This window comes from Dermacentor variabilis, chromosome 2, assembly GCF_050947875.1.
Source record: "Dermacentor variabilis isolate Ectoservices chromosome 2, ASM5094787v1, whole genome shotgun sequence".
NCBI lineage: Eukaryota > Metazoa > Arthropoda > Arachnida > Ixodida > Ixodidae > Dermacentor > Dermacentor variabilis.
In genome coordinates, this window is record NC_134569.1 from 131,565,218 (window position 1) to 131,577,898 (window position 12,681).

The 12,681-nt window shown below is 42.6% G+C and overlaps 1 protein-coding gene across 1 annotated transcript in view; it reads right to left on the reverse strand.

The window, feature by feature from the left end:
- Window positions 1–5,132: 5,132 nt before the first annotated feature.
- pea (ATP-dependent RNA helicase pea) overlaps window positions 5,133–12,681 on the reverse strand; it is a 71,635-nt gene continuing 64,086 nt past the window's right edge. Inside the window, exons 23-25 of the mRNA XM_075681989.1 lie at window positions 8,758–8,954; window positions 8,197–8,376; window positions 5,133–6,885 (exon numbers count right to left, since the gene is read on the reverse strand). Coding sequence (XP_075538104.1) covers window positions 6,663–6,885; window positions 8,197–8,376; window positions 8,758–8,954 — 600 coding nt within the window. The 3' untranslated portion in view covers window positions 5,133–6,662. The remainder of the gene's footprint in view (window positions 6,886–8,196; window positions 8,377–8,757; window positions 8,955–12,681) is intronic.

Here is a 12,681-nt window from a genome sequence, read left to right on the forward strand (position 1 = left end):
AAGGCTGCGAGTGGGAAAATGTTGTGGTGCAGCAGCACACTAGAGCTGAGCAACTCGCAGTACTTTAACCTGATTGCAGGCTTCAAGTTGTTCACCAGAAGGCTACGATCCAACCAGCTGTTGGCTCTGCATTCTCTTGTCATGTAATGCATGGCTGTTGGTCTGTTATCGTGCCAGGAGACCGTGAGCATTAGCTTGTGCTCTGCTGGAACTGCCTGGAACATTTTTGGGTTTGCAGGCATGTGGCCTCGATTCTCTGCTAGCCGGCTTGGTTTCTGGTTGGGTGCGGTGGATCCAGCATAAAAGGGGTTGTGACACAAATTTTTAGAGTTGGAGAAACTCTACCACATGTTTTTTCCACGTAAAATGATGACACACAGCTAGTGCGAAGATTGGGAAACACTTGTAAGATATCTCAAGTTGATACTACAATTGGTTTCAACATGCCAGACGTGGCGTCACCAACATTTACGAAAACTTCATGACACAGAGCAAACATGTTGGCATCATGTAACAAAAAGGCTAGGTATTTTCTTATTTATTTATACTGCAGTAATTATACTGCAGTATTTATACAAATACTGCAGGCCCTATTCGGGCCCAAGCAGGAGTGTTTACATCAATGACAAGGTATGATGACATTGTTCATAAATTGAACAAAACTGTGGTGCGCATTAATTCTAGTTGCGTTTGCATGTGGCAGCACCATCAATTGTAGCAACAGAGTGAGTCGCTGTTTCATGTCACTGAAACCGTAACTGGTTCGTAAAAACACATCATAATAAATTCTATAGGCCACTCTATCGCTTGCAAGTATTTTTTCTAGTGTTTGGAGAGCTTGGACCTCCAACTAAAGGGGGGGGGGGGGAGGAAGAAAAGTAAGAACATTTATGTCAGTATTCCTTTCCATTGCAATGTGCTACAGAAAATCATCGCCTTATCCTTCATGATGCCACAGCAAAGATTCACAGGTGCCGACCCACTGCTCGTTAATGTTTGCATCAAGCTGTTCTGGTAACCACCTGGTGGACACCTTGCTGTACTGCAGAACAGGATGGATGACGGTATGTGTTGCGCCGTAACTAATCCTCCATTCCTCAGCCACCTCATCCATTGTGATGCAAACAGTTCTTGTGCACAGGGCATTCCACCTCCGTTGTTATGTTCGATGTCGTTGAAGACACCGAACAGCATGTTTTCAGACGATCCTTGGCTTGAAGCTCTTCCTCCACACCGCAATGGCACCCCTTGACTACAGACGATGCTATGCTTCCCAAGAATTACCACAGAGTGTCAATGAAGTGCAGAAACCACTTCTGTCAAGGTGTGGTGCTGCCATCCACATTCTTGAGTCAAGGTGGGGCATTAAGTGGAGGGACATACTATAATTCAAGGGTAAGACCACCAGGAGTGAAGTGCATCATGTGGGCTTGTCACTATGGAATTGGTGGTGATGCTAGTACATCTGCAAAAGGAATGTATAGGGTCCTTCATCCAACTTTAATGTTCTGCAATGGATAATGGCATGCATTTTACTCTCTGCACCAGAATGTCAGATTTTGGACTTCTGTACGTCCCTGGTGCATGTCTCCAAGGGTGCAGCTGCTTGTTATGGTCATGTGACACATCCCATCAGGCAGCTTTAGCCAGTTTTGCAGCCCTGTCTAGTTAAGGGCCAAATAATGTATGAAGCACATTCTTTGGCAGGAGTGTGGGTTTTGTTGCAATATTACGGTTACTTTTTCACGGTTTCTTATATTTTGATTGTTAGCTATGAGAAACATCTGCCCCTTGGATTGTGCATTCATGAAACAAATTGAGTGTATATATATACAAGCTCATGCATGTGGAAGCACAAACGGAATTCAAGAATTTCAATTGTGCAGTCATTGCCATCATTTCTACAGGAACTCCCTATCAAAGATACCACCTCACAGTACATTAACTGCCTGAGCACTTGAGAAACATACTTGCACAGCTAAAACAAGAAACCATAATAGAAGAACTCGCTGTTGGGCTATTTAGTAACTCGTAATGCTAAAACAAATTAGAGTGCAAGAAACACACCCATGTACATGCACACACCCACACTAACAATCAGTCCAACTGGGGAGTCTTTTTGGAGTGATTGCATTTGGGTGTATGCGGGTGTTTTTTGCACTCTTATTTGTTTTACCGTAACTAAACAACCAATTCAAGTTTTTAATTGGAAGTATGGCTTTGTTAAAATTAGATTTCACAGTAAAGTTTCCCCTTAGTAGCTAATCTTAGTACTAAACTTCTACGTGACACATCTGCCTTCATTTTACAGCAGTGTAACGACCAATAAGATTGCATTTTGTGTGTCATTGCCCAGTACCAATAATCCTTAGCAGTAGATTTTTTGTGCAAACACGAGCGACAATACGAAACTGCTTAATATGATGACTCTATTGAGTCTATGGCCAGAAAAATTATTGTGATAAATATTGTGATAAAATTAAGAGGCAGGAAGACAGCTCTGCTGATTAGAGAGCAGATGATTGCAGCTGATATAGTTGAGATAAAGAAATGGAGTTGGACAGGTCATGCCAGTAGTCTAACAGAGTAACAGAGCAAGTGCCAAAGAAAGAAATTTATGAAGAGCCAACCTGCGATTGCAATCCAAGAATACATTTAGCATGCTTTGGGATGCAGTTATTTGTGGTACTATGTTGCTCTATGTGTTATGGGTGGCACTCCCCTCACCACTGTGCTTTACCCATACGTGGAAGTCAACCGTCACTTTGCGTGCCACGTCTTCAAGGACCAGTTCGGAAGCCTGTGCAGCGTTTGCAACCAGATGGGCAGCGTTTCAAATGACAGCGTCTGCGTCTTCGACCAGAGGAGCAGCAGGTGAACAGCTGCATCTCACAACGGTAGCTGCCACGAGGGAAGAACGCAAGAATGCTCCCCTTACCACCGTGCAGTTTTTACCACTTTGTTAGACTGTACTACCTCTGGGACTGGCCCACGGAAATGGTTAGACGTTAAAGATCACAGTTAGTTCTCAAAGAAAGCTAAATGCTTTCAACGGATAAGATGTGGTGATGAGATTAGGAAATTCGCAAACATTGGGTGGAGTTAGTTTCCGCAAGACAGGGGCAGTTGGAGATGGCTAGAAGAGGCCCTTATACTACAGCAGACATAAAATAGGTTGGTGATGGCTTATGGGCAGTAGTAATACACATGGAACACGTCTCTAGCTGCAAGACTATGTGAGCGCAGCCTAAAAGCCTTGTCCCTTCTTTGGACGGTTCCAACTATAGCTGAAACTGCCTTCTCATGGTTCAGGACTCCACTGATAGCAAAGAAAAGTTACGCAACTTTACGACACAGAATGACAGTCAGGGTGATGTTTACCCATCATTGCCTCACTGCATAATACAGGTCATGAAGACAACCCCAACTAGAAGACACGTCCGGCTCCAGAGGTGATCTTGCGCATCCTCTGCGACTGCCCTGATTACGCCATAAAACATCAGACAGTTAAGGTCGTTTTGATGCACTTGCATTTCCTCAACTATGTTCAGGAGGTGCAGCACCTTGCTCTTCATTTCACAAGTGCAGCATGGCAGCGTCTGCACATCATCATTCATTTCACTGAGTGCAAGCTTCATGCCAGAATGAGTTCACAACATTGCCTGAACTTGTGGGAAAGGTAGAGTGGGGGCTCGTTGAGTTGAGTTGAGTGGTTGTAGGCTACTGGTGGGATTAGCCTTGCATTGCTGCCAGCAATTGCTGCACCATAGCGACACTTAAAATAAATAAATCACATAAATCAGACACAGACCTCACAACTACAAATGTTCACTCCTAAGGTCACCATGTTTAGGCCAAATCCATGTCCTGCAGGTAATTTAAAAGAAGGCGAGAAACCTCCTTCCTAACTGGTTCCCACACGGGAAAACAATGTCCTGAAGAGAACTGTGAGGAATTCCTGTCTTCTTGAGGGACCCGAATAACACACTCCTTTCTGCGTTATACAGAGTACAGCACATAAGGTAATGTTCTATGGCACCGCACACACCACACGTTGAACATAATGGAGACAACGCCAGGCCAATCTTGCACATCCACGCAGGGGTGAGAGCAGAGCCCGTACGAATGTGGAGCAGTAAAGTGGCTTGGTCTTTTTTCAGACCCTTGATCACACATGGCTTGTGAGGTGAGCTCCACAAAGAACTGAAGTGGCACAACACCCATTTCTCTGAAGAGTCTCTTGTCCTCTTGAGGCACTTTTCTCAATGGATTCCCAGACAGCGCTCTATAGGCGAGGCTGTCTGTCATCTCGTTGCCTATGATACCTATGTGCGAGGGCACCCATTGGAAACGTATGGAGAAGCCTCTGATATGGAGATTGTGTATGGAGCGTAGGGAGCTAAGACATAAGGCATCAGTAGGGAACCCGTGCTCTAACCTTTGAAGGGTGGATTTCGAATCTGTAAGAATGACAACAGGTTGAGGCGTACAAAACCGTAGCTTCTTTAGAGCTGCCTCAATGGCAACGCTTTCGGCCGTTGTGGAGGACACGACTGCAGTGAAGCGAACAGATCAATCATACTTCAAAGTGAGAATGTGAAAAGCAGCTGCACTAGATCCTCTGACCTTGTCCACAGAGCCATCAGTAAAAATTTGAAGATGACGTGCATATTCAGTCTCAAGATGTTCCAGTACCAGCGAACGCGTTGCCGCCAAAGGAGAACTCCGCTTAGCGTGAACGTGAGGAATTGTCAACGAACAATCGAGGCTCACGAATGACCAAGGTGGTTTCAACCCCTTCTCGTGTAGGAGGTGCCGGCATGGTTCAGTACGAACCGCAAGGAACTAGTTCACAATGTGCAGGGCAAATCACATGGACCTTTAATGTTCTATGGTCAGAAGATTCTGGGGGTGTTAAACAACATTCAAAGTGCATGTGGTGATGGAGCAACCTCACATCCTGCTCTAACACTACATAGGTAGCAAACACCTGTGCACTGCGACATGCTGTATGCAAATGATGTATATACACATCACAAGTGCATATAGTTCACTGAGCATTCTCACTGTCACCTGCACTCTCTCTTTTCTTTTCCTTCCCTTTTTCCCCCTCTCCTATGTAAAGTAGCAGGACAGATCCAAAACTCTTTTATTTCACCTCTCAAAATGTCTGAAAATCGAGGCAAACTTAAGTTGCGAGCAATTAGATAAACGTTCGTGAGCAACATGTGTGCTAAAAACCATATACAGACAAACCTCAATGTAACGAAGTAAACCTGGAATGTTGCTCATTCATATAAGCATGTAATGCATACATGCTAACAATGAAATCATATATAACAAAGGAATTATCATTTCGGATGCAAATAACACGAGGACTGGTCACATGCACAGGACAGTAAATCTGTCTCGAATTCATGATTAAAGCTCTTTGCCTCTTCGCCAGGCTCCATTCAAAAGTTTGGTCATGCAGTGGAAGATGTAAAGCATCAGCACTATCCAGGAAGCATTGCAATGTAAGGCTTATTAAAAATGGCTCTGTAATAACGGAGAGAAAAGATAGTAGTTAAATTGATTACAGTTATACACACAGCTAAAAGAAATCAATGCTCAAGAATGTCAGCCTGGAAATGTGCTGTGGTTGTAAATGGTGTGGAACGCAGTGCAGTCACAAACAACAGCCTCTATGAGCTAAAAAATCATTCAGGAGCGAATGCAACTACACCTACAAAAGCTTAGCTCGCTCAGGCAAGCAATGGCGAGCAAATCGTGATGAAAACTTTGCTTTGTGTTTGAAAGGCAGCTTTGATTCCATGTCTATACGTCTATTTGAACAGAATACTATACTTTTTGCACTGGTAAGTCAGATAAGGGCCTTTGCTTAAAACAGATAGAAATCTGGAATAAAAGAAACAGCTTGTTGCTGCTTATGCAAAAAAAAGGAAAAAAAAAAACTTTCTTCAGCAATTTGTTTATTTGAACCTTCATGTTTATTTCAACATGCTTAATACTAGGACATGACTGAATGTCACCAGTATCAAAAAAGGGGTCAGGTTTTTCACCTTTCAAGTCATATTTACACATTTTACATTATGCAACATAAAGACAACACTTATGACACAGACTAATATATACATTGTTTTTTACAGGGTGAACAAACATTTGGGAAGAATTAGTGCAATGTGTTGTACTCATCCTGCATTTCTATCAGCATTGCAAAATACAACCCTTGCATGTTCAGGCAGCATTTGTGTTGATCAGTCCGTTAGGTGTAAGAACTTGGCAAAATAAAAATTTGGAATTTTGTTTCATGTGTGTGCTCTATTTTTGAGGGCATTTTCTCTGGAAAGCTCTTGGGAGTCAAACAGGTCAAGCTACATAAATTTACCATAGTGAAAAACAGTCACTCCTAAAAGAGAATGGACAAGGTGTTACAAATACAGCTACTGATAACACATCCCAGTGAACATATAATCAAACTGCTTTGAGTTCCTTCTTCCCAACAAAAAGCACGACACAACAAAGACCGCACCATATTTACACGACACATGGTCTGTGGTTTCAGTACACAACACAAATGAGAACGGCACTATAGTACTGGTCACAAATCCAAAGCTGTTCTTCACGCAGACGTGCGAAGTCTGCTGACGAGTGATGAATGTTCAGTTGCGTCTTCGGCGTACACGGGATATTCTCCATGCGTTCGGCTCCTCATACTTGTTGTAGAGAGGCTCAAGGCGCAACTGCTTCTTGTGTTTGCTCAGCTTGGTTGGGTCGGCAAACTTGAAAAAGGAAGATGCAAACTCGACTAGCCACTTGGGATCAATGGTGGTCACTTCTCGCATGTACTCCTTGGTTGTCAGCACCAGCTCGTAGTAAACCACCCTGGCAAGCAGAAACAAAAAACAGATGCCCGAGTCAGCTTTGTCAAGAGGAAAAATAACATTTGTGGGCACATTCAAGGAACACTAAGTTGATGTAAATATCACAGATCAACTCTTTTCTAAAACAATAATTCTGTCACTTTTACGAAATACACAGCTTTAATAAGTTAGACAATGATGCAAGAGTGAATGAAACTTTCCTTCTGAAAACATGCGCCCTATGGACTATAATGACATAGAATATTAGAGGGAACACTCAAATCATATTTGAAAGATCACAGTGACTCCACTTCCTATATGTTAAACATAAAGGTTTTCTATGAGGCTGTTTACAGTGAAATCTGATTGACAGACATGTTTGCATTTCAGGTTCAAACTCACAAATGAGGAGTGATCAGTGCTGGAAAAATAATCCAGTGTTCCCTTTAATGATACTTATTGGCAAGTGCTATATTGCTCAAATGACAGTTGAACCTCAATATAATGAATTATAAGGTATAACGAAGTAAATATAAAGTTTGTTTCGCCGTGCTTTATTTCAATGGAGCATTCTACCCCAACAACAAATAAAGAATGTGATATCCAACTTGCCATCGGTTATATCACAGCAAATTTTTCTTTGCTGGTGTCTCAAATATATATTGTGGTAAGAAGAATGTCAAATGCAGACAGTGACCGAATTCTCAGATGCCCAATTTTCTAAATCGTGTTTTTATTCAGGCTTCACCACGGCACCGCCACCTACTCTAACACTAGAATAATATAACAGTCAAACCTCATACTAAAGACACATGATATAACGAAATAATGAATATAATAGTGAAGTAAGTGAAATTCCCCTTGATATCCCCCATAGAGTTCAATGTATTTAAATCCTCACTTTCAAGAAGCAAAGTTGTTCTGCCAATGAATATAACGAACTAGATTTACCTACGAAACCAAAAAATACCATATCTTTAATGCAAAGAAGGGGCAAGGTGTGCAGACGCGGACACAAAAGAAGTGGGCAACAGCGACTATCAACTGAAGGAAGCACCGAGGCGAAAAAAGAAAGAAGACACAAAACTCATCTGCGCACGCACTGGAGCATATATGTGAAGCATGAAAGTGTTCCAAGAAGCCAACTGCTGTTGGCCTGACAACAACATGATAACAACAATGACGGTGTAAGATGGATGGATCAATGGGTACAGCAAATTCGGCTTCAAGCTTTTAATTGCCATTTCTGTAAAAACCCTCAAGGATCAAAGAGAAAAGAATTTACCAACCAGCTCCACTCTGATCAAAGGTAGACAAAAATGACGCATCTCACCACTCCGGCTGGCGGTTGAAGAGAGCACTGGACGGATGGATGTAGACAACTTGGCCGTCCACAAGTGTCCGGTATCCCTCCTGGGGATCCTTCTTGGCTGCATTCCGGAAGAAGCCACTGCACACGGCCTTTTGCACGCGTGCTGTGTTCTTGCCACAGGAAACTACGTCTAGCTTGTGCCTGAAGTGCAAGCAAAGGCAGTGATGTGAACAGTAGTTCATACCTTCTTATTGCTTAAAGCTGCAACGTTTAGCATTATGCAACAGTACAACCTAGAAAAGTACTGCATTAATGCCAAAGTTTGATGCCACGCAGAAGCACCAATAATAGCAAAAATGATTAACAAGTGCTCCACCCTAACCCAATCGTGTACTGGAACACAGATTCTGTATGACATTTAGAACCACCAGAATATGCATAGTCAATCAATTGAATATATATGTGTGGTTAGAAAAGTGGTGACCGTAATCAAACAGTCAAATTAAACATTAAAATAGCACAATAGCAAAGTTATAAACAAAGGTAGTAAGACAAGGAGGTGCACAAAAGGGCGACACCTACCTGTCCATGATCCCAAGCAGCTGTTTGCGCACGTCCTGCGCCCGCTTGAGAGTCCGAATTTGAACAAAGTTCTCGTAGCACCACGCGTTGGAGAACTTGTTGTTCTTCCAGGAGTTGTAAACAGCTAGCAGTGTCAGGTGGTCACCCTCTGCTTGGTTGAACTTTGCCTTCTTCTGGTCAGCCAGTGCTTGCTTGTCCTGCACATAAACAGTGTTGCGTCAGTATATCTTAGTCACTTATTAAATATGGTACCTTATGAAGTAACTGACAGTTTTTCCCTTTCATCAATCCACTAGCTACATCAAGCAGCCCTGTAGGAGCGCTGCACAAGCTGCTCCAAATTAGCCTTTACAAAACATTGTCACAGTTATGGCAGTTACACATATGCACTGCATTTCATAACCATAGTACTTATTCAGGTAAACACACATAAAATTCAGGGATAAATTTCACACAGTACGAATGATTTATTAATAAACAATGAGGGCAGAATATATTACTATTGCAAAGTGTCAGAGGCAACTATCATTCCAATATAATAGATTTTGTAGAAGTTATACAAGCAGTGTATGCTTCGAAACATATGGCATCATCATGTCATAAAATTTCATTATATCCTAAGGAATCCCATCCTCTCTCCACGCCTGCGTGTTGAAGCTCCCCTCTACCGTCCTTCATGTTCATCCATTCACCTCCTCTTTATGGGCCATCATTTTGCATTTAGTAGTTAGCGAATAGCGCATGCGGCGTCGGCAAACTAGAACTCAACACACAAGTTTGTCCATTGTGCAGTTGCACGGTGATACCACCCTCCATGACACTACACCTCGATTAACCCTGATTAACGTAGGCATCAACCAAGCACTTTGTTTGAGCAATTTTCCTGAGAGTTCTGCAAGAGCCCTGGCACAGTGCAAGGTGCAGTACTGCATGACTGGCTGTATTGCTTCCAACAAAACCATATTTCGTGGTGCCGCACAAGTTACCACTACACTGAATGGCTACTTATGTTGATGCCTGGCTTTTTTCGAAACCTTTTGTAAATGACATGGTACAAAACTGATACAAGTCGGAGGACCAGTACTTTCGGCTTTGTATAAGAAAGGACAGAGAAATATCTGTCTGACACAAAAGCAAAAGCCTGCTGACCACATCAAAACTTTCTAGTTTGAGCATGACATGAACATCAGTTCAAGAGTGTGAGAATGTAGGAGAAGGGATGTGAAGGCCCCAGTATGGTCAAACTATGCTGGAAAATGTGTGATATCGATACCTCAAAAGTGTTTCAGAAAATTTTAAAATGTACCCTTCTGAAGTATATTTAATAGAAGATGCATTAGCTGCTGCAACATTTTTGAAACCTTACTTTCAAAGCCAGAGTGCTGGCTTGTGCTCTGGCTTTGAAAGTAGGCGTTAAAAATTTTGTCAGCATAATACCATATTTTGGCACATATAACCTATACCAAAAACGTTAAAAAACGTAACAGTAGAGAGTTTTAGTTGAGCGCGTTTACGCTCCGCTAAGCAGTTAAGCGGAGCGGAAGCGCGAATGCGCATGCGCCATCCGCTTAGCCGTAAGCGGGCTAGCGGAGCGAGGAACACGGTCCACTTAGAAGCTGCCTGAGCGGAGCGTGCCTCGCAGTGCTTTGGCTAGCGTTGGCGTCAGAACGGATTGGATTGGATGCAAAAAGCAAGCGCGCTGGCTAACACGTGGCGTTCCCCAAGACGGCGCTTTATTTTGCATTGGGTAAAATGGACCGGTAACGCATTACAAGCGCACGTCTAGACACTTCATGGATGAATAGTTATATATATACATATATACGTTTTACTGTATAAGAGTGATCATAAGGTGTTTTTCTTTTCTTTCATTACCCTGAATTTGGCCAGGGTGCGCTGCAACTAAAAGGCTCGCTCCGCTACGCTAAACGTGTAACTAAAACGTGAAAATCGCCCGCCGCTCCGCTGTGGCTTAGCGGGGCAGCTTGGAGCGGAGCGTACCGTAAAGACGCTCAACTAAAACACTCTAGTAAAGTTGGGGTGCAGGTTATATGCGAATTTCGGCTTCAGATGTGGCTTCGTAGCAGCATGGGATGTGCTGCCGTGAAGCCACACCTTGAGCCAAAGTTCTCTACCATATAAATTTCATTATATCCTAAGGAATCCTATCCTCTCTCCACCCCTGCGTGTTGAAGCTCCCTTCTACTGTCCTTCATGGTCATACATTCACCTCCTCTTTACGGGCTGTCATTTTGCAGTTAGTAGTTAGCAAATACTGCACGCGGCGTCAGCAAACTAGAACTCTGATTACGACAAGCTGCGCTCGACGGCTGCCTGTAGCAGCAGAAGCTGATGATAACGCCATATTCATATGGCAAAGCAAATTGTAATTTGAGCTTGCGGATTGCGTATCAAGTGATCATATGTTGCCCATTCCTGCAGCGCTCCCTTGGTCCGCACGAAGCATTTTGCGATATGGTGATCAGCCAAATCACCGTTGGGATTTCCAGCTTGGTTGCCTTTGCTCCATCACCATTACCCATGTGAGGGCTGCTCTGTCCACACTGTCATACACTGTCGTGTGAATGCTAGCTAAGAAGTGGTTTGATTCCCATCACATGACACATGACTGATTCGTCTGCGATCACGTCTGTTGCATGAATACAGCAATCGGCAATGCCACAGAGGAGAGGAACAGAGCTGCTGCTCGAAGATGGACAAGTCAAAAATTTACTAATAGAGCATGTTTTGCAAAGGCTTGAGCAGTTGTATGCAGCTATTTCAGCAGGCTATACATGTATGCAGATATTTTTTTTCTTCCGCAATTTTGTAATTGGGGGTGCGCGTTATATGCAATGGTAGGTTATACACGGAAAAATATGGTACTACACCCCCTACATTCGATGGGCCGTGCCCCCCCCCACCCCCCCTCATACACCTCATTGCCTGTTTCTTCATTATAAGCTGTTACTACATAAAGAACAGTGATGCAGTCAAAGCATTAGAACAAATGTTATCTTCTTCCCTTTATAACAGCTACATCACTGCAGCAATACATCTTAAACCTTGATTTTGCCCATTTACAAAAACAAACTCTAATCTCCTTTTCTGCTAGTTCTTCAGTGACTGTTTCTCCATGAAAAAAAGGAGTGAGCTATGCTATTTGAACTTCCAAAGACAATTCGTTTCACAGGCAAACATGACATTTTGGTAATGCTTAACTAAGGTCAAAAAACGAATGTCGGCATAGCCATTTCAACAAGAGGACTTGTCTACATCAGGACTAGGACAAAATTGAAACGTTGGCTCCAGATATGTTTTTTGTTCAACTAAAGTTAATCACTTCAAGCCTCCATTTTCCTGTAGGCTCTTCTCTTTGGATTTTGGTAATTCTGGATTTACGACCATTCTCTAGGAATGTGACTCTTCACTTGAAAGAAATTTGCAAGTAATTAGTTACTTTATGCAGCAATTAGTACACTGCTCAAGTACTTTTCAAAATGGAATTTTTGATTTACGACCATTCTCTAGGAATATGCAACCCTTCACTTGAAAGTAATTTGCAAGTAATTAGTTACTTTATGCAGCAATTAGTATACTGCTCAAGTACTTTTCAAAATGGGATAAATACTAATCTACTTAGTTTTTTAAGCCTGGCACTCAGCAAAGTGGTGGAATAGACATTTGATCTTTTGGTGCAGATCATGGCGCAGGCAGAAAGCTGATATGGTGCAGCGACAAACACTTCTGATTCAGTATTAAAAGTACATCCATACACCATATGGCCTCAATATTAACTAGAATAGTCAACAAATATATCAGTGCCACATTTAAATGTACCTATGTGGCACTTGACAAAGATTGGAAGGCTAGTTTCATTAATTCTTGATAGAATGTCTTTTCCTGTGCGCATTTTATGGCATA